Source organism: Hypomesus transpacificus, unplaced genomic scaffold (genome assembly GCF_021917145.1).
Source record: "Hypomesus transpacificus isolate Combined female unplaced genomic scaffold, fHypTra1 scaffold_300, whole genome shotgun sequence".
Classification (NCBI taxonomy): Eukaryota; Metazoa; Chordata; class Actinopteri; order Osmeriformes; family Osmeridae; genus Hypomesus; species Hypomesus transpacificus.
This window is the reverse complement of record NW_025813827.1, coordinates 53,961-75,894: the sequence shown is the minus strand read 5'-3', so window position 1 is coordinate 75,894 and position 21,934 is coordinate 53,961. Positions and strand designations below refer to the sequence as shown.

Genomic DNA, 21,934 nt, shown 5'->3' with positions numbered 1-21,934 from the left:
GGGGAGGTATAGCCTATGCAGTTGTATGCCAATTTAGGAATAACCTAAACCCCACCCCACCCCCGAAAGAAAGAAAAACTAAACAGTGCGTTTAGAATTAGGCAAGTCCGTGTGAGGATTCATTCAGAGTGCTTTACACAGTTTTGAAAGTTTAGCTCTTTTTTTTTTTTTTTTTTACTATCAACTGAGTGTGAACCCAGTCGTTGCTGCCCGTGCTGGATAGGACACATCACCAGGAAAACTTCCGCTGCCAGCTGTTTCAACAGAGAGGCGAGTGGGAGATCCGTGAGTAGCGCTGTAAAAAGCCTTAAGAGAGCCCGAGGATATTCAGGAAATAAGGAAACGACTGAAGGATACAGCAATACACAAGGTAAAGCTTGGGATATAAACACTTTAGCGTCATAAAGAAACGAAAAATGTATATGCTTTACTATAGCAAAAGTCTTTAGATCGACAGGTGGAGAAAATAATGAATCGACTGGCCATATGGCAGCCTTAAACTAATGCATAGACGTTAGTAAGCTACTATAATACTAAAGACGTAAATCAGTAGGTAATTTTTTTCCACAAATGCAAATATTCTTGAGCCTATTAAAGACAGACATGTATTTGGATTTGAGACGGTGTGGTGTTTGCGTGCAAACAGCCTACATGCTACACTATATTTAACCCTTGACGAGGTTTTTGTGAAAGTTTTAAATCTCACTGTCAAAAGTAGACCTAGCAGTATTTGCTTTTAATTATGGTAATAAGCCTACATGTCTTAGAAGTGTGGTTTCCTTCATGATAATGTTCTTAAGTCACCAACAACTGACACACCTTAAACACAGCCACTGTCAGCTTCAGTTTCTCTTGATCAAGCTCAAAGAGTTAGTTGCACAAATTACGTTTAAAACTGCATTTCAGATACTTCCTAATATCTTCTAGAGGTGGAAACTTCCTTTTAGGAACAGTAAGTTACTACTATGAGCTCATGTCAGGTAAATGCTTTAATGGTGTACAAACGTCCTGGGTTTTATGTCTAACATAATGAAATCTGGTACATGAAAGTTATTTTTCTGCTGCAGGATAGACTTTGCTTGCTAGGCTATTGTTGGTGCAGGACAGACTAGAGTTGACACACTGGATATAATGGTGATTTTGGCAGCCACAGTAGTTTTACATCTCCCTCTCCATCTTTCTCCTCTCTCTCTCTCTCTCTCTCGTTTTCTCCCTCCATCTTTCTCCTCTCTCTTGTTCTCTCCCTCCATCGTTTTCCTCTCTCTTGTTCTCTCCCTCCATCGTTCTCCTCTCTCTCTCCCTCCATCTTTCTCCTCTCTCTCCATCTTTCTCCTCTCTCTTTTGTTCTCTCTCTCTCTCCATCTCTCTCCTCTCTCTTTTGTTCTCTCTCTCTCCATCTTTCTCCTCTCTCTGTCTCTCACTTATGCATGTTTTGCTTAGGTAGTGCTGGCAGCCCAGTGCCTCTTTATGGCCTTGACGGGTTTGTGCTGAGCTGGTCTCCAGGGAAACCGCTGTAATCAGGGGAAGAGCTCTGTTCAGCGTCCCTGATGTGGTTCGTCTGGGCCAGCGGCGAGAGAAAGGGATGGAGGGAGGGACGAGAAATGGAAAGAGGAGAGGGAGAATGTACAGTACATGCTTTGATTCATGGTGCAGCTAACCGCCAGTGGAGAGATAGATGGAGAGAGAGGGGGGACACAGAAGAGATGGAGGGATAAAAGAAGGAGAAAAAAATGGATTGGCTTTAATTTGTGGTGCAGGATCCAGTAGAGAGATGGATGGGGAGGGAGAGGGACAGGGGGAGGTATGGAGAGTAGGGTGAATATTTACATCGTAAAAAAATTCAGTGGGCAACATGAGAGGCTTATGTTTAAGTTCCTGAATACAAAAGGACACATAAGTATGTATTATTATTGTTACAACATATTATATGATGTTACTTTATGTTCATACCTAATGTTCCATAAACGTGAGATAGCAGCATACAAACCCTTGCTTGTTGGTTCCTGTTCAACTGCCTACATTACCCTCTCTGTCATGTTTCCTCTAGATGGCGCTAGCAAGCGAACCAGTTCAGCAGAACCAGGCCCAGAAGGATGCGGCCGACCAGAACTTTGACTACATGTTCAAACTGCTGATCATTGGGAACAGCAGCGTGGGGAAGACCAGCTTCCTGTTTCGCTACGCGGACGACTCGTTCACCTCTGCCTTCGTCAGCACCGTGGGCATCGACTTCAAGGTCAAGACCGTGTACCGCAACAACAAGAGGGTCAAGCTGCAGATTTGGGTGAGGGGAAGGTGTGTGTGTGTCCGTGCCTACTGCAGGGGTCTACAAACCTGTCTCTGGAGAGTCACCTTCTCAGTTTTTGCTCCAGACTCAATGTAACCAACTCTCCAGGAATAGGGAGACTGAGGGGGACTTGGAGACCTCTGGCTAAAAGCAATGCATGTGTGTGCATGAAGAACATGCTAAATGTTGTTCCTATGAGAGTGTTTCCCTATGTTTGCTCACCCCGTGTGAAGTGCAACATATCACACCGGATATGTGAGGTCAGCTCGAAAGAGAGAGGAAGGAGAGGAAACAGTAGATAACAAGAACCTTCCAGAAAAATCTCAGACTCACTCAACAATGCTTTGAGTAAAACGGATGTCGGCAAACTCTAAATAATCGTGCTTCAAAGTGCCTTCCGAGTTAGTTTCAATGGCACTCTTCAAACCCACTTTGTTCAATAGCGAATGGAAACTGACACAGAGTTCCAGAGCCTGAACCTGTTCTCGGCCCCTTAAAAAGCACCACCTGCCCGTGCGGTAACTGTGGCTAAAAATCGCCTCGCGCCGAATGAAACTCAGCATAGGATATCGTCGCTCTGTAGCCGGGCCTTATGAAACTTCTGAAAGATGCACGAGTCGTGCTTTTCTGTCGTAATGTGCTTACCGTGCAGTCTCACACAGCAGACGGATTTATGACTGTCTGTCAGATAGGATTCAATTACAGTAGCGTTAGCCTCACACACGCCCTGGAACGCTGCCTCTCTCTCTCCTATCTTTATGACAGGCGATACGATATTTATTAACATCGACAGCAGAAGCTGTCGCCTCACATCAATCAAATAAACGTCCCTTGCGTTTTTTTTCCAGCATATTCCGTTAATTTAGTCTATGTCATTTACAATAAATGAAGTTAACTACCGGCTTCTCCCTCTGTAGTAGTAGGCTACTAGAGCACAAACCGTTTTTGCTTGAGATGGTGATACAGGTTTCATTTGAGATGCTGCCCTTAGAACATCATAGAACAGGTCACATGGTCAGGGTGTCTAGTTGGAGACACTGTCGGGATAAAGGAAGACCACATTGTCAGGGTGGAGGCCAGGTTGCAAGCCTAGGCTGTCGTTTTTGGCTCAGCTGAGTCATCACCAGCAGCGGGCCTTGTGTGTGTGTCTCCCTGGCAGCCATAGTCCTACATCCTGGTGTACTTACCGGGTGTGGGGACATCAATCACAGTAGGAGGGCGTGAAAGGCAGAAGGGGAAGAGAGAGAGAGAGAGAGAGAGAGAGAGAGAGAGAGAGAGAGAGAGAGAGAGAGAGAGAGAGAGAGAGAGAGAGAGAGAGAGAGAGAGAGAGAGAGAGAGAGAGAGAGAGAGAGAGAGAGAGAGAGAGAGAGAGAGAGAGAGAGAGAGAGAGAGAGAGAGAGAGAGAGAGAGAGAGAGAGAGAGAGAGAGAGAGAGAGACAGGGAGATCCCTGTGACTGGCGGGACGGACACGGTTCATGATTCACTGCTCCTCTTGCTTGAGAGAGCAGGCTTGACGGTTCACACCCATCTGACCCTGCGTGGTGATTTGTGAACAAGGATTTTAAGACCGGACATTGTGGCTGACCTCGCTGTATCGTGAAATGAATATCCTCAATATAAAAAATCCTGGTCTTTACAGTGTTTAAAAAAAAATGTGTTGACATGTGCTTTTTGGCTAGTTCATGGTGAGGCACGCTAATGAGCTGTTCTTGTGGCCAGTCACTCCTCCTTCCCGGGGAGTTGGGCTACTTAGTATTTTTCCCTCGTTCACTTGTGTGCCGTCCTAAGTGGGTCAATGGGACTCAGAGACACAGCTATCGCTAACACTCTCCCCCGACCGTCTCCGTGGCGACAGGACACGGCGGGTCAGGAGAGGTATCGGACCATCACCACGGCGTACTACCGAGGCGCTATGGGCTTCCTGCTCATGTATGACATCACCAGCCAGGAGTCCTTCTACGCCGTGCAGGACTGGTGGGTAGCACCACACTGTTCCTCGCAAAGTTTGACCTAGCAGGCACAGTGTAGCGTCTGAACAGATGCTGAAATGAGATACCTCATTCACTTATTCTCCATTCTGAATAAATGTTATAGACGTATACGTTCCCTATTTACATGCCTGTTGTGCTAAGACTTGGCGTTTGGCAATGAAAGGCTAAAAAGCTCCATAGTTGAGAGGGAAAGCGTTAGCAACGTTTACGCTAACGATCAAGCTGAGTTGTGGTGTGCGTTTCCCAGGGCGACCCAGATCAAGACGTACTCGTGGGACAATGCCCAGGTGGTCCTTGTGGGCAACAAATGTGACCTGGAGGACGACCGACTGGTCCCCACGGAGGACGGGCAGAGGCTGGCGGGGGATCTAGGTTACACACACACACACACACACACACACACACACACACACACACATACACACAAACACACACTTACCCAAGAGCACACATGCAATTACACTTTTTAAGAAGGCATGTACTCTAGGTAAGCACACATCCACTTTTGGGTAGGTACAACACACTCAATGACACCCAGAACATAAGCACATGTATACTGTAAACCACTTGTTTTAATCTTTCTCTCTCTCTTTTTCTCTCTGTCTCTCAATCTTTCTTTATCTCTTTCTGTCACTCACTCTCTCCCCCCATCTAGGTTTCCAGTTCTTCGAGACCAGTGCCAAAGACAACATCAACGTAAAGCAGGTGTTTGATCGCCTGGTAGACGTCATATGTGACAAGATGAACGAGAGCGTAAACGGAGACGCCAGCCCTGTAGCCAATCACAAGACGCCTAGCCTACAGGACACGCCCCCGGAAAGCCAGGGCGGCTGCTCCTGCTGATAACGCCTTAAACTCACAGAACACATGCCCACGCACACACACACAAATATTCTTTTACACGTACTGTATGCACTCCCACAGGCACACACAGCAATTGCCCAAATGATTTGCGTTGTGAATGTATGTTAAATTATTGCTGCTACCATTCGTGCCCACAGCCTCACTTCTGCTCTCCTGCCCCTGGTACCAACAGTCACCACTACACACCCAAACAGTCAACTGTTTCAATACCAGTGGCTTCTCACACGTGTTGTGTGTCGTTCTAGGAATACTATACACTGAACCAGCTCACAGTGCCAATCTGCCCTATAAGTACAGCGATAATTAGTAGATTTTGTTGACTGGAACGAGTTGGCTAAGTACATAGATATACATACATAGAATCGACACATACTTTTACACCTCTGTCCAGTCGGCACGTTAACTCTTTTGCACTCTTCTAGTCTTCTCTGCTTGAAAGTCTACATTTACTCATTTAGCAGATGCATTTATCCAGAGCGACTTACAGAAGGTACAGGGACATTCCCCCCGAGGCAAGTAGGGTAAAGTGTCTTGTCCAAGGACACAACGTCATTTGGCACAGCGGGGAATTGATCCGGCAACCTTCTGATTACTAGCCCGACTCCCTCACCGCTCAGCCATCTGAAGCCATCTGAAGTTTAACTGACAAATACGCACTTGTAGCATAAAGGGAGGCTGAAGTCTAGGCTATCCATAACCCAAACATGACCTCACTGCTGTATATCACTGCTTTAGCTTTTTGGCCTTTTCAATGTTTGCAGGCTGATTCTGGTATGATGAGAGATACTTTAACGCCCCCATGTGGAAGGATGGCACTACAGCAATTATCGGTCCACAGTCTATATGAATATCCTGTTCAACATGTTTTGAGACTTGTCGGGCCAGGCTACACCAAGTCAGGTAGTCTGGCTGACATTTTGTGAATCATGGAGGATTTCAGTTCAAGTTGCGCCTGACTGACTAAATGTGCCACTGTTACTCAGGCCTGCAGTGTGTTGCCCAGCCGCAATGATGAGCCTTCCAAAACATCTATATTTTCTTAATCACTGTTTGGCCACACTGGGTCTGTTTGAGCAACTGTTATGGCTTTGTATCAGGATCTGGCATAATGAGTAACGCCAGTCTGACTCATCAGTCTGAGAGTTCTCGTCTCAATATGCTTTCCTTTGTCATCTATGAATGTTTTCTCTCGACTTCCTTAAACGAATGAAATAAAACGTGACGTAAACTGAATGCACATGCAAGAATTTTTTATCAATGCGCTGATTTGCATTTGTTATTCGAAATTTGAATAACTGTCGATTTGTCCAATCTTCAAAAAGTGTACGCCCCTGCCTGTTTCGGTTTCCTAACTTTCTTTTGCTTCCCTTAATAACTTGCTCCCAGCACTGCACATGCACACTACAAGGTAAAGTCAGAGATTGTCCTCTGGTAGCAAAAGGAGAATACTAACATCCAAACCCATAAATGTCTGGCTTCGTTGTGACTTCGTCATGGCAACATGAATTGGTTTACTGGCATAATAATGTTTTCTCCAGAAGTACTTTTGAGTGACATTGACAGTGTAGATGGTGGTAATGTTTATTGTACTGAAGGCCAAGTGTCTCAAAAACATTTCCTCGTCCACCAAAGTTTTTCCATTATGAATCAGTATACATAGACATGTCATTTTACAACTTATGGGCATCATTTATAACTCATAAACGCGGTACGATAGCCTACTTCCTCAATGATGCCAAGGTTACTCCCAAGGCTTCTGTCTCACTTTTTGTCCTGGACTTCACACAAATGATTTACTGTAAGAGGATGTTGTAATGTTCCTATAAATAGTATTTTTTAGATTGATCCAACTATCAAGTAGTCTTTTTTCTGGTGTGACTGGACCAAACTAGGATACTCTACACTATCAAATACATGTATGACAGCTACTGTAGAGCTGTTACTATTTGAAACATATAGTGGTTATGAAAATGATAAAAGTCAAATTAAGGAACAGGACTTGTTCATTGTTTCAGAGGCTTGGTGTTTGAGCTGCCTGTACGACTGGAACGTTAGCCAGCATGGACTATGCCCTTCAGGAAGTCGTTTTAAATCCTCCTGCTCCTCCCGTGTGTGTGTGTGTGTGTGTGTGTGTGTGTGTGACGCTGAGGATAAAGGGGACATGAGTGATGCCTCTGTGAGCAGATACTCCATTGAGCAGACCTCAACAGACACCACCACCTCAATACAGGTAAGAACCTCCAGCCGTTCACGTTGATCGCCTGGTTACCATGGTAATGTAAAATTTAAGAACAATGCAAAGCAATATTTGAAGATTACAAATTATACGAAATAAAAATACACATTCATAACATGTACAGTATATGACCGAAAGGATTCATAATTCCTCCGTAAATGAATCATTTGCTCAAAAACCTGATTGTGAGTGGTGAAGGTGTTGAAACATTTGACTACAAAGTAACAGGTTGCCGGTTCAAATTCTCTCCATGTCACTTTGGTTGAAAGCACCTGCTTACATATTGTGTTTGGACATGGAATTTGCAGGTTTTTTTGTGTTGACAGCTAGAGATAGTTTTGAAGCACAGTTTTGGTAACACTGAACATAGGTACAGTCAGATTTTAAATGTTACAAATAGGTTATTCAGGGATATTGACATTGTTCAGATATACATTTTAGAATTGATAGGTGTCAAACATTGACCTAAAAACATACAATGGTTCTCATTAGAGAACAGTAAACTAACAAAAAGTGATGTTTATTGTTGAAATAAGAGTATCTTTGGTTGGTTGATTACTTTTATATTATTCACACAGGTAAATGAATAATTATGAATAATATAATTACAGATGCTTATTCCTGAAAGCTTAACCTGACCTGATAAACAAAATCCAGTCTAGTGATATAACTATGTAATGGTTTCCTGTCATCTGTTTTTTATTGACACATTTTCATGGTCCTTCGTGAACCAGGTGACAGAGCACCCTAGAGATTGTGACTTACACAGAATCATAAAACATAGGCTTGGCACACTGACTCAGACTCTTACTTTGCAACTGTGTATGTGTTTGTGTGTCTTTTTGTGTGGAGAGAGAGAGAGAGAGAGAGAGAGAGAGAGAGAGAGAGAGAGAGAGAGAGAGAGAGAGAGAGAGAAAGAGAGATAGAGAGAGAGAGAGAGAGAGAGAGAATGAGGAAGTGTGTGTTTTATGGAGTATTTGCTATAATGTTACCCTAATTACTGCTAGGTTAAGATAAGAGACCTTGACTGAACCTAAAGATGACATACATCCCTCAGTCTATTACTTGACAATTTAAAGGCATTGAGACAAAACTCCTCTGAACTTCAAACTGATCATCAATGTACACGAAAATGAACCAACTCCACTAAAAACTCAAGATAAAATGGGGAAGCACAGCAGCTATATTCTGTTGATGTTCCCTGGTGGTAGAAACAAGCTGTTCAAAATGGAGTCTCCCATCTTCACAGGCCATTTCAACAGAAACTAAGAATCAATACAACTATGTTTGGACAGCTCCAAACTTTTCTCGTTAACATTTTGTTCACTCTGGTTAATATTTAACTCAAAGGAAGACCTTACAAGCCTGTGTGTGTGAACACACCTGGTACTAGTCATCTGTGTCTCTCAAGAACAGAGGATGAAGAACTGAAATCGATTTAAATCAATCAACAATCATGTTTCTGGAATAAATTACATTACATCCAGGTTCTGACACATCTCTACCAATTGTCCATTTGCTATTTTCAGCAGTGATACCACACAGCAGCCAAGATGTGTTGCAAAGGCTTTCTCAAAGTGATGATGTTCGTCTTCAATTTCTGCATCTTTGTAAGTCAAAAAATCTTCTTTGTTCCTTATTTCCTATCCATCTCTTCTTTCTGTGCACACAACCTACTAATCAAAGACAAGGTAAAAACCTTTTGTCCTGAAAACATTTGTAAGAAGTTTGAAGTGCTCACTGAAAGAATAGCCTAGATTGTCTGTGATATTGGAAGGACAGATCAGTTTGGACTAACATAGTCATTGCTCGGTTGAAGCCATTTAGTGTAGTCCACACAACTCACAACTTGCTCCAATGTTAGTGCTAATGACCTCATACATATGTCATTCAGGTATACATAACAGTGTTTACTTGGTTAACAACTCTAAGATAAGAGACTACCGGTAACACAAATTTTATTCGAAATTTTGCGTCACATACCCTACAAACCTTCATAGTTATCAATTGATAATTCTTAAGCTGTGTATTTTACCTGTCTTTATCTGCATTTGAGTAGATGAATAACCTATTATGTCAGCAACTATTTTGGATGAAAGTTGAGCAAAACAAACAATGGTTTTGTTTTTGAAGGTTTAGGCAGCAGTGTAAAAGGAAATGTCAAAAGTGTAAAAAAATCCCATATTCAACACCAAATATTTGATAGCCTGAGATGCATTCTTTTAACGATTTTAGCTATACAAGTACTGTACAGTATTACTTTACTATACCTACATAAAACCAAAATTGTTGATTAATGATCTGCTAATCCATGGGAAATCAACAAAGGTACATTTACATACAAAGGTACCTTTACGCACTCCCCGTATCTAAAAATGTCCCCCCTCATCCACTCTTTCCTCTTTCCCTCCCCTGATGTCTCCTCTGCCTGACTTAGGCTGCGGGTGCTACCATTTTGGGCGTGGGGGTGTGGGTGAAAGTGGACAGCGGCTCTCTACTGGGTGTCCTGAACGACATCAAGGACGCTCCATCCGAGCTAGCGCAACTGGCTAACGTGGGCTACCTGCTTATCGCTATCGGTGCCGTGTTAGTGGTCATGGGATTCCTGGGTTGCTGCGGCGCCATCAGAGAGAGCAGGTGTATGCTGCTCATGGTGAGTTGGCTTTTGACCTTTGGTGGGTTTAATGTGGAGGCCAATCTGTGTACTAACTTGTGAGGCCTTTTGACAATTGTGTTGCCCTTTGCTTACTTTTCCTCAGTTCTTCATCATCGTGCTGATCATTTTCATTGCGGAGGTGGCTGGAGCTGTGATCATCCTGGTTTTCCAGCCTGTGGTATGGGAAGGAAGGGGGTCAGTGGGGGTTAGGGTTAGCAGCAATAATGTTTTATGTAACTGGCCCCTCTAACACTACAACTACCCCCCCCCCCCCCCCCCGTTGAAATGGTGTTGAACCTTCAAGCACACACGTTTCTTTCTGCTGAAGTCATAGCTTATCATCTTCTGCTCTCTGTGCTCTAGTTCCAGAAGCTTCTAGATGAACTGAGCAGCAAAGTTATTGGCAGCATTAGAGAGGACTATGGAAAGGAGGAAGGTCTGACTGCCCTGTGGAACAGCACAATGACACAGGTACATACCCACACTTTTTAGCTGGTACACTAACCTCCAACATCCCAACATTGTATCGTTATTTACTTTTTTGGTAGTTCGTACATTGAAGTTAATCACTCAGTAGAGTATGATGTAACTTTAAATGCAACTTTTTGCGTGTGCAATACTGATGTGTGCTTCTGTGCTTCCCTTGCAGCTGAAGTGTTGTGGATACCGCAATTACACAGATTTTGATGGATCTCCTTTCCTCAGCAGTACCGGAAACATTTATCCAGAGACATGTTGCAATTCAACAAGTCTAACATGCAATGAAGGCACTGCAGCCATGTCGGTAAAGATGTGTATGTGTGTGTGTGTGTGTGTGTGTGGGGGGGGTTAACGGGTGTACGGGAGTACGGAGACTACGTCTGTCTAAGTGTCTGTGTGTGTCTGGTAATGTAATGTAATGTGTGTCTTTCGGTGTCTTACAAGGCTCTTGTCTTTCAGGAAATTGACGGCTGCTTTGAGAAGCTGGTGGATCTGATAGAGCACAACGCTGTGGTCCTCGGAGCCGTGGCACTAGGCATCGCTGCTCTGGAGGTAGAAAACATGTTTCTTCACTGGAGTTCTTCACAAGGACTAAACAAAACATATTCACACTTCATATAACCTCTTACTAAATATAGATATAGATATAAATATATATGTAATTTTAAATCTCACAGGACAATCATTCTTCATTGAGTTATTGGTGTGAGTGAGTGACATTTGCCTTTTGTTGTTTCAGATTGCTGCCATGGTGGTATCGATGGTCTTGTATACGGATATTGGAAATAAATAAAACAAATGTCCTGGTTCTAGCCCTGCACCTATTTTCTCATTCATAACTCATCATAAATAATATTTTCAGGATATATCAATTATATGTTATATACTGGAAATAAGAAGATCAATCTATGTCATTGTTTTCTACCACTACCAGAGCACATTGCAGTTGAGCACAGTTTGGTTTGTATTTATTCAAAGTCTTTTATTTAAACTACTTGTTCTCATTCTTTGCTTTGCACAAGCTGAAAACTTTATTAACTTAAGGGTGATGATGTTTTGTGTTTAAACATATAAAAAAAATTGCATCACTCTACACTCTTGTAAAATATTCAAGGTTTTCTTATCACTTCAATGTTTTTCAATTAATGTATTTTTACAAAAATAAAAAAATATGCTTAACTAATAAAAATCGTCACAACATTTGACTTGATTTCACCCAACAGGAAACTATAGACGAGAATAATTATTTTTAGGGGGAAGCATTGGTTCAGTTTACCTTGGGAAATTTTGAAATGGCATGTATAACATTGTTCTTTATTAATCTAATATTAGATTAATAAAGAACAGTTTTACCTTTTATCTCAAATACTGCTCGTTAAAGCGGTTTATATTTGTACATTTCAATGCAACATTGTCTGCACACAGACAGGACATGATAGGTCATCAGCATCTAACGTTACAAAATGTTTATGATGCTTTGATGATCCGGAACCTGCGTTGCCCTGGGAAACGAGACATTAAATTGCACCATCGAGCAATTAAATTCCTCCAACAGGTTTTGTTTGCCGGTACCTGGCTAGCAAAGTGTACTTACATTAAGTTAGCCTAGGTAACATTTACTGACGGTTGTTAACAAGGTAATTTGAATGGGAGACATTTTGTATTTACCCATAAAATATTTTTTGTCTCTGGTCAGTAACATACTGTAATACTGTCAGAGCTAGTGCTAGCTAACGGTCTACGAACTTAGCCGACCTTGCGTAGCTAGCTAGCAAGTTACCCGCAAAAAGTGGATATTGTTAGCTTCGGAGATGTTCGGAATACCAACTGACAGCAAAAACGTTATTAACTACTTGAACTGTTGACATGAAATACTGAGTGCCCCGTTTGATAAGCTGCAAAGACAAATTACAGAAATATGTGTGGTCCCTAATACTAGTTGGAGTGAACCAGGAGGTTCATGCCATTGCTTTGCCACCATGGCCAGACTACACCACACGTATGCCATAATGAGGAACCTGCTGTTACTGCTTAGCAGCATCCTAATCGTGAGTTCAAGTAGGCCTACACTTTCCTACAATTCTGCTTATTGACAAGACACCACACCAATGACATAACAAACTTAGTGATAGCTCATAAAAGTAATCGGTGTGGGTTCACCTGTGTTACAGCACATCACTTACACTAACCTAATGGGTTAGATGTATAATAGGATGTTTTCCGGTAGCTTCCATCTTACTATGCCCCCTACTCTTCCCTCTTCCCCTCAGCTGAGTGGGTTGGTGCTGTTGGGCATGGGCGTGTGGATCATGTATGGCGCGGCCACCTTCGTGCAGGTCATGGGCTCCTTCTCCGTTCATCTGGTGACCCTTAGCTACATCTGCATAGGGGTTGGAGGGGTGCTAGCTCTGCTGGGCACCGTGGGCTACCTCGGGGCCAAGAAGGAGAACCGTTGTCTCATCTTGCTGGTGAGTGAGATCATCGGACAGTAGAGCTTGTGAACTTGTGCTAAACAAGGTTTTGAAGCATAGGCAATAGAAAATCCTATGAAATGAAGATCTGACTACAGCTTTCAGACTGAGATGGAGAATGACTTGCCCCTCTTTGTATTTCAGTATTTCTCCGTTGTGACAACGTTGTTTATAGCCGAGCTCATGGGAACCATCACTGTCTTGTTTTACAAAGACCTAGTAAGCAGTTCATCTATTTATCATCTACATTATTATGACCCACGGCCTACATTATTATAAGTAACCTAATCCATTTCCAGGCAGTAATAGCCTTACGGACTAGGATTGGTCGAAATCATGTCTGTATTTCAGGTGGAGTTTACAATTCGTGAGGCCAGTAAGAAGACTCTCATGACGGCCTACATTGGCCCCGCCTCCACTGACCCCATATCAAGCGCCTGGAACTCAGTGATGATCAAGGTAAGTTGGGTCACATCACCTCAGCCCCCAGTAGACACCATGGACCAACTGCGCCTTTTCAACTAGAACAGCTGTACACTCAAACCACGACCGCTTATAAAAGCAAGTATCATCGAACAGCACCCGGTCACATGAATGTCGTCCGGACAATAATCCTTTTGGAGTCTGAAATGTCATTTGTGCAGAACAAGTGCTGTGGCTTCGATAACTCCACGGAGGACTTCAAGAACTCTGTGTTCAGCACCAACACTGGCCTGCTGTACCCCAAGGCCTGCTGTGTGAACATGAAGGATCCCACCTGCGACGGCCTCACCATAGAAGAGGGACTACTGCACCAAGCGGTACGAACCCAGACACACCCGAGCAGGGAAAGCATTCCAGGGTTGTTCTTCTTCATTAACTGGTATTTAGCAGGGGAGTCAGAGTAAAACGTTGAAAAAGGGTCTGCTTTAAACTCTAAGCCCTGTGTATTACATCTGGAAAGTTCCACAATACTGTATGCACTCATGACTTGTTCTTGTCTCTCGCTTTCCCAGAGCTGCCTTTCCAAGCTTGTCACCGTGATCAAGGAGCAGAGCGTCATCATCGGCTCCACAGCTGCTGTCATCTGTATCATGGAGGTGAGTGGTATAGACTCTGACTGTACCTTTGAGATGAGTGGTATAGACTCTGACTGTACCTTTGAGATGAGTGGTACAGACTCTCCCTGTATCATGGAGGTGAGTGGTATAGACTCTGACTGTACCTTTGAGATGAGTGGTATAGACTCTGACTGTACCTTTGAGATGAGTGGTATAGACTCTCCCTGTATCATGGAGATGAGTGGTATAGACTCTAACTGTACCTTTGAGATGAGTGGTATAGACTCCCTGTATCATGGAGGTGAGTGGTATAGACTCTCCCTGTATCATGGAGATGAGTGGTATAGACTCCCTGTATCATGGAGGTGAGTGGTATAGACTCTCCCTGTATCATGGAGATGAGTGGTATAGACTCCCTGTAACATGGAGGTGAGTGGTATAGACTCTCCCTGTATCATGGAGATGAGTGGTATAGACTCTCCCTGTATCATGGAGATGAGTGGTATAGACTCCCTGTATCATGGAGGTGAGTGGTATAGACTCTCCCTGTATCATGGAGATGAGTGGTATAGACTCTCCCTGTATCATGGAGATGAGTGGTATAGACTCTCCCTGTATCATGGAGATGAGTGGTATAGACTACAGTATCATTATTACACCCGTCATGGCTGCTGAACTGGTGCTAGTGCTCTCTTCCTTTCACCTGATTTACGTTTGTGGTTCAGTTGATTTGTTTAAAAAGCAGGAATTGGTCAATACTTGACTGAAACCAGTTTCGACAACCTCATTTACTTCACTTTCACTTGCAGAAGAACCATCAGTACACCATCAAGTACAACATTACCAATATGGTCCTATGTCGGTGTAGTGTGTCAAATGCGTGTCTGTGTTGTTGTTTCCAGTTAGTTTCCATGATCGTGTCAGTGGTGTTGTTCGTAAGGCTGGGAAACGTCTACTACTAGAGCAGCACTCCAACCCTCTCCGGACGTCCTCCAGCCGTCATCCCAATAAACGCACCTTGCACAGAAAAAGTCTCTCTCAAACATATGTGGTCGTTAGGAATACTTTTATAAGGAAGTCATGTCCAGATGGAATATCTACAGGGCAAAGTGGGAGCTGTGTGTTTAAAACACAAGGGGTTTTGGTTAAGAAAATGAAAACCAAAAATAGCAGAAACAACCGCAAAATATCTACGTCCTGCCAAAGTGACAACCTCAATGAATATTGCGGTTGAAGAAGTGAATGCTATGTGTCCTGCTTTCATACTGCAAACATTGATAGGATGACTTAGGCTACTGTAGACCATCAAAAGCCTGCAGACAAAATGTAATCTGATCAGACAAGAGTGCCCTCTTGTGGCCAAATGTGGTATGGCTCTGAATCGCCACCCAGACAGTGCTCTCAATGGGAGCCCCAGGCCTGAGAAACAGAACATTATTGCTGGTCAGGGCCTCACTGAGATCAGTATCTGTAAGCAGAATCATAAAAATGACCCCTGGGAATGAGATGAAGGGGTGGCAATGGGAAAGTCAGCGGACCAATTAACACCCAGCCTCCCCATGAGAACTGCGGCCTTGGCAGGCAGCCAGTGAGTGATCAGGCCACGGGTGAGCGAGCACAGGAGAGCCTAATGGCATTACGATAGGGTAATCACAGAAGACCCCAGGCTGCTCGTCGAGATGAATCCAGAGTGAGATGGCTGTTTACCCAGCGAACGTAAAACCATGATTAGGGGGTTAGTGCCTTGATGAGAGGTGAAACTGATTCTCATTGGTGGTCAAACCTTTTATGATTGGCTTGATTACACATGTTGCAATGAAGCACAATGTTACCCATGTGGTTGCTCAAAGGTCACATGTTCAACACGTCAACACTCAATTGGGACACAGTCCGGCATAAGTTTACTGTATGCTTTATTGGGCTACGTGCACAAAATCATTTCACAATTTGAATTCTACCAGATGATATCCTACAGACTCACACAAAATGTTTGTACTAAACACTAAAACGTTTCCTTTCATGTTTGAAACGTCCCTCTTGTCCCGATACCTAGGTGTGATGCAAGATTTAGGATGGGAATTCTGACACCTTTCATGGTCTTTGAGGCGTCTGGAAGCTGGGGGCTTTATAAAGGCTTGCATCTGCTTCAGTGTTCCACAGTACTGACAGCAAGGTTACCATTTTGGACCTTGAACCACAAAACAAGCTTATAGACAATAAATTATTTTCGTATATTCGAACTTTTTAAAAGTTTCTCCGTAAGATTTTCGTTGGAGGAAATGAATGCACTTATGACTTTTGTGTTTTTACCGGCTGTGGCTTCTTTGGCTTTTCCGTTTCCCCGCCACGGCTTTCGTCCTTTTGGCAAGAGGACACACGACTTTGATTCATCCGGTAACGGCCCAGACGATCCTAGTCGAGGAATTGTAAAAGTGGTCAAACTTGACCTGCATCATTCAGCCCACCCTGGTGTTTTTAGGCGTGGACTAGTCCCAAGAACCGTACCTAGTTCGAGGGTGCCCTTCCCTGCCTTCTTGGCCATGGGCCGTCCGGGACCTGCACTCCCCGCTCAATTTGCTGTCCCTCCACTGCCGCACCTGCGTCGTGAGAGCCAATCCGGGTTGGATGTGAAGAAGAAACAAGGCTTGGCGATGTGGCAGAAAGCTATGAACAAAGGCGACCATGGTAAAATGTCCATGCCTCTCCCCGTCACCCTGAAGGACGCTGGCAAACAGACCTGCACCGCCGTGCCTTTTACGCATGTAAGACCTATAGGCTAATCATTTTCAATCTTGCCTTGTTGTGGCTGTATAAAACAGATCATGCGAAGTGCTTATAAATATTCTTTATGGTAATTTCGCGAAAGGTGATTTGCATTGAGATGTGCTAACCTTGGACATATCTTTCCTAAACAGCGGGTGACAGACGATGGATGCGACTCTGTGACAGTTCACAACAACCTGTGCTTCGGTCAGTGCAGTTCGCTCTTCGTCCCGTCAGAAGGCGAATTCGTCGGCCTCTCTGGACCAGGACGCGGTCGCGCGCCCTGTTCCCGGTGCGCTCCGTCCAAGGCACGCACCGTCGTGGTGCCACTGCGCTGTGGAACAGGAGTGCGGGAAAGGCGTGTGATGGTGGTGGAGGAGTGCAAATGCGAGACTGGCCGTGAACAGGGGAAGGTAGAGGCCTCCCATATGTGACTGATGCTCACGTGCTCCTTGCTGACGAGCACGCCCAGTAGGCCTGGTCTTGAAATACGATATCAAGTTCAACGTTTGTATGTTTCGTATGTCTACTTAACGAGTATGAACAGTTTTGTTCGGAGAGAAACGATTTGGAGGCAAATGCCACCAATGATGATTGACATGTGACCTGGAGTCATGCAGTTTTCTGTTTGAGCAATCCACTCTGGCTGGTGTAATGTAACGTCATGTATCATTTAAACCCAATGATAGTGTTGTTTTTGCATATTATTAAAACTTTATTTGAAAGACTTGGCCCTACACTTGTTTTCCCCTCCTTTCTGTGATTTCACAATTTGAAACATTGATGGTGACATGCACGACCTATTGTGAGCATTTTGGTTTTTCATCCACTAATTCTCCGCTTCTGGTACACGATCCGATCCCATATTTTATTAAAATCCTTTGTTTGACTGAACTTGTGCAGCACACCGCACTTACATCTAAAAAGCACGAAAACTTGTGTGTGTATTCTCGTACTATTGAACAAGGGGTGCTTAAGAGTAAGCAGACATAATTGTTTCAGCATGAATACTGAATTATTTATTAGCCTCCCATTCTCCTCCAATCTCCATTCAGAGTGGTGGGAATTCTTACATCCTCATCCACAGATGCACTTGAGTGTGTTTTTCAGTCCGGGCCCATATAAACGCATTATTCATTTATTTCTTGGCACCTGGAGCTGGTAAACTGAACTCATCCCATACATCCCCATACATTCCCAGAGGAGCATAAAGAAGGGCTCTTTACGTCGGCTTGTTGGCAGGCTGACAAAATGGCCGCTTATGCGGCCCATTTGCATTCAATGTTTTCGGGCCATGGCGCTATGGGAGCGCATTGAGCTCCCTCTGGGTTCATTTGCATGTAATTTGCATCTCGTGTTGATGGCTATATCTTAGTGAGATTGATGGAAAAATATTTGCACAGGTCTTAGATAAATAGAATTAGGGGCCTGGTATAATCAGGAGCTATAATGAGGTGAGGGCCCAGGGCCCTTGTTTGGTTTCCATATGCATGAAGTGCAGAGGCTACATGCTTTCCTGCAGATCGTTTCTCATCCCTATCACATTTTTGCAGTGCTTGTCGTACCCACGTTTTGGCTACTTTGGTTCCATTTCTCTTCTTTCTGCTTCACTCGGTCTCTCCGCTATCACCGTTTTTCTTCCAATATTGGCCTTTTATATACCATGCCTTGTATCTAGGGAGACTGGACTGATGCGGTCACAATGCTGCTCTACCTGATGGTATCCAGGCCCTTGCTGTGACCTTAACATGTGTTCGTCCTCGCTGTGCCGCCTCGAGGCTATATATCTGCGTCATTCTCTCTCTCTTTTTTTTAATCCACAAGCCCTCTCCCAATCTCTCTCTGTTCTCATTAGAGCGAGAGAGATGGAGAGAGAGAGAGAGAAAGTGTGTGAGAGAGAGAGACAGAGAGAGACAGAGTGAGAGAGAGAGAGAGAGAGAGAGAGTGAAAGAGAGAGAGAGAGAGAGTGAGAGAGACAGTGAGAGAGAGAGAGAGAGAGAGAGAGAGAGAGAGAGAGAGAGTGAAAGAGAGACAGAGAGAGTGAGAGAGAGAGAGAGAGAGCTTCAGCCAGGGGAGGTGTAAGGAGGGTTTGATTGAACAAACAAGGTGCACTAGAGTGCACCACTTAGCCAGCCAGATGCCAGGCCTCTCGCATTGAGGGAGCACAGCAGAGGACTCCCGCGTTGTTAAGGATGCCACGGTTCCCATGGCAAGGGGGGGAAAGGGGCGCGGGGGGGGGGGGGGGGGGGTGCGGTAGCGAGCTAGAAGGAGCGACGGGAGGGCTTTTTGGACATTGGTGTAAAACGCTGCCAAGTTCATTGCGGGGGGGGGGGAGCAGATTGCGTTGCGGGTCGCTAAGTGGCCTAGTTAGTGCTTAAAGAGTAGAGAGTGGTATGGGGCTCTTAGGGAGAGTGGAAAGTAAACAATCGTATATCCAGTAAATGGGTGTTGGGAAACCACATCGCGTAGGGTGTCGTCTTTATGGGACCCGACAGAGTTCACTTGATAGAACTAGGAAGGTCAGAGTAGAGATGTTGTGTATCTGTCCTGTGTGATCTGTCCTTGTATGTCAGCTCTGTGTGTGTGGACTCCTCTCACGGTGGGGCCCAGTGTCTGTGTTTGCAGAGGCTTGGAAAACAATAAGTGTCACACCCAGGTGGTGTGTGTGTGGGTGTGTGGGAGCAGGTTCTGGAGGACCAGCCCAAGCCCTGGCCTCTGCTGCTCCTCTACAGCAGTCCAGTCCAGTCCAAACCCAGTGTGGTGGTACTCAGGACCAGATGGGCACAGCTGGCACCCCCCCCCCCCCCCCCCTGAGAGACTGCCCGGGGGAAGTGCCAGTCGGCATGGTTCTGTGAGAGGGGGGTGTCAGTGATAGGTATAGCTGGGGAGGGGGGGGGGGGGTGGTGGGCATGATCCAGAGGCTCAGTGACAGGGAGAGTATGACGATCCCTGTCTGTCTGGGGAAGATACATCTCTACGAGGGGTAGTGCTTTCTGGGCAGTTTCCCGCTAAAACCTTTTATCTTTAATGGCTGTGTTGGGTATCCAGCTTTAAGCGTTGGAATGTTGTTCGCTGTTTCCTGGCTGTTTCCGCCGTGTCTTTGTCGGATAATCACCCGGCTACGATATCGTCTCCCTCGGATCGTCACAAGCGAAAAAAAGGAATCGAGCGAATGTGGTGTGACGACCGGGACCGGCTGACCTGGCACCGCCGCCGTCTCTTTGGAGAAGACGTCTTGGACTGGAGTGTTTGTGTGTGAGTGTGTGTGTGTGTGTGTGTTTGGAGGCGGGGGCGGAAGGAGCTGTCAGACATCGTCCCCGGCCTCGTCCCCTCCCGGTGTGTATGATGATGATAACAATGTCGCCGTGGCAGGTGCAGTCCTGCGTGCGGAGCGGGTGACGTCTCCAGCGTTCCCCTCCCGTTAATGGTTCCAATTAAGGTAATTAAGACCTGGCATGCCGCGGCCCTGGTTTCCCGCCACACGTCCAACCCCCTCCCCCCTCCTCTGTTCCACAGCAGGCTTTCATCGCTACGTGGCGGCGGCGGCGGCAGACGTTCCTGCGCCATCCTTCTCGCTGTTTCCTCTCTCTTTCTCTCTCACCCTTGCTTCCTCCCTTCCCGCTCCTGGGGCAGGAAGACCGGCACCGTGCTCGCACCACCTGCCCGCGGAAAAACAACCGCCGCCTTCGCAACGTCGTCAAAGAAAACGCGCGTGCCCAACCCCCCCCCCCCAAAAAAAAACACATGCCGCTTGAAAGCGTCTAAACGGTCCACTTCAGAAGCACTTAAGAGACTCTCAACTCCACAACTCCAAAAATGACAGGAAGGAGCCGTTCAGAAATGGAGGGAGAGGGAGCCAGGGAGGGAAGGAGAGAGTGAAAGAGGGAGCGTTGCCAGCCAGGCCCTAACGATGACAGAGATAATTGTTTTGTTTTGTTAGGGGCCCTTTTTCCGCTGCTGAGGGAGTTGGGAAATGACATGCCACTCATGGTTTTTGGACTGAGGAAGCGAGCGTGCGATGGGGTGAAGAAATGGGAGAGAAGGGGGAAGAGGGGGTGAATACGTGTAAGATGGGGGGGGAAATAAGGTGTGGAAGCAAGGAATGGAGCCAGTTAGAGGATGACGTCTTATCAAATATTCATTGCTTCAACTTCAACCTCCGAATACAATTTCCCAGAATACACCAATAGTTGAGGGAACGTGACGGTTTAGCAAACCAAGAACATCTCTTCTCCATTGACCCACGCCTCATCTGAGATGTTCTCGGGTTTGCCAACCTATCAAACTATCCCACAAGCTCTCACGGACCACACGACCCTGACCACAGCCACACACGCATTAGTCCCTTTCTCACGATCCATCAAAAGGATTTATTTAACATGTACAAACTCCTTACTTTCCCATGGAGCGGTAGACTACAGGAGGGTAGAACAGGATATTGTTAACAAACGCCCCACCACGCCAAGAGAACGGACACTACGTTGGCCGGTAAAAGAGAACAAGTGATTTATAGAAGCCCGTGAACAGTGATATATCTTGTTTCCTGGTTTCTCTCACCGAGCAGGTCTCCAGCAGACAGTGCTGGATATGCTATTGGCATGGCTACCAAGGCTTCAGCAACCAATCGCAACTTCTGTGAGAAAAGCTTTTTTATTTTTGACGAGCCTCGCGGTAACGTCTGTCTGCTTTTCTCATCCATCCATCCTGGGCTCCAGCTCTCGTTCTCTCTGCCCATGACTCCAGAACGTTCCCCAGGGCCTGCAGCCTGAGGTGAGAACCTGGTTGAGGGCATGAGACTTCCAAGGATGCGTTCGGCGTCCTCCGTTTGACCAGAAAAGCGATGACAGTTAGAAGTTTTCCTTTTTTTTCTTCTTTTGGCGAAGGGCTTTTTTTTTTACGACAGCCACCCTGTAAAAGGCATCATTGAGATTGAACAGAGAGGAGCTGATTTGGTAATCTGGCGAGCGGCAGCACTGAGCGATTTATCCTGGTGGACGGCAATCCTCGCCAGGCTGGGGGAGGTAGTCGACTCCAGAATCCTGTCACCAGCAGGTCCATGAAGATAAATGGTATCATTAGAGAGTCTCTGTCATCGATTAAACGTCCTGGAATCCCTATTCTGTGAGCAGTATGAACACTTTGAAGT

The 21,934-nt window shown here is 45.3% G+C and overlaps 4 protein-coding genes across 6 annotated transcripts; all 4 read left to right on the top strand.

Annotated features, from left to right (window-relative positions):
- The first annotated feature begins 215 nt into the window (after window positions 1-215).
- On the top strand, window positions 216-6,375 carry rab3da (RAB3D, member RAS oncogene family, a). The gene is made up of 5 exons (XM_047015521.1): window positions 216-370; window positions 2,048-2,284; window positions 4,143-4,261; window positions 4,526-4,650; window positions 4,934-6,375. The coding sequence occupies exons 2-5, from the start codon at window positions 2,048-2,050 to the stop codon at window positions 5,119-5,121; spliced, it is 669 nt and encodes a 222-aa protein (XP_046871477.1). The 5' UTR covers window positions 216-370; the 3' UTR covers window positions 5,122-6,375.
- A 904-nt stretch (window positions 6,376-7,279) lies between these two features.
- Window positions 7,280-11,326, top strand: LOC124463735 (tetraspanin-1-like). Of its 3 annotated transcripts, none has more exons than XM_047015516.1 (8): window positions 7,280-7,372; window positions 8,908-8,988; window positions 9,816-10,031; window positions 10,138-10,212; window positions 10,398-10,505; window positions 10,684-10,818; window positions 10,974-11,066; window positions 11,254-11,326. In XM_047015516.1, exons 2-8 carry the CDS (start codon window positions 8,932-8,934, stop codon window positions 11,305-11,307), a joined length of 738 nt encoding a protein of 245 aa, XP_046871472.1. In that variant the 5' UTR covers window positions 7,280-7,372; window positions 8,908-8,931; the 3' UTR covers window positions 11,308-11,326. The 3 variants fall into 3 exon arrangements, with proteins under 3 accessions (XP_046871472.1, XP_046871471.1, XP_046871473.1); XM_047015517.1 differs by having other exon boundaries at window positions 7,298-7,372; window positions 8,911-8,988; XM_047015515.1 differs by lacking the exon at window positions 8,908-8,988 and having other exon boundaries at window positions 7,289-7,372.
- Window positions 11,327-12,041: 715 nt separating this feature from the next.
- Window positions 12,042-15,052, top strand: LOC124463746 (tetraspanin-16-like). Its single transcript, XM_047015528.1, has 8 exons — window positions 12,042-12,151; window positions 12,454-12,562; window positions 12,785-12,982; window positions 13,130-13,204; window positions 13,337-13,444; window positions 13,630-13,785; window positions 13,981-14,064; window positions 14,928-15,052. Exons 2-8 carry the CDS (start codon window positions 12,494-12,496, stop codon window positions 14,985-14,987), a joined length of 750 nt encoding a protein of 249 aa, XP_046871484.1. The 5' UTR covers window positions 12,042-12,151; window positions 12,454-12,493; the 3' UTR covers window positions 14,988-15,052.
- A 392-nt stretch (window positions 15,053-15,444) lies between these two features.
- dand5 (DAN domain family, member 5) lies at window positions 15,445-18,640 on the top strand. The gene is made up of 2 exons (XM_047015530.1): window positions 15,445-16,787; window positions 16,941-18,640. The coding sequence occupies exons 1-2, from the start codon at window positions 16,305-16,307 to the stop codon at window positions 17,220-17,222; spliced, it is 765 nt and encodes a 254-aa protein (XP_046871486.1). The 5' UTR covers window positions 15,445-16,304; the 3' UTR covers window positions 17,223-18,640.
- Window positions 18,641-21,934: the final 3,294 nt, after the last annotated feature.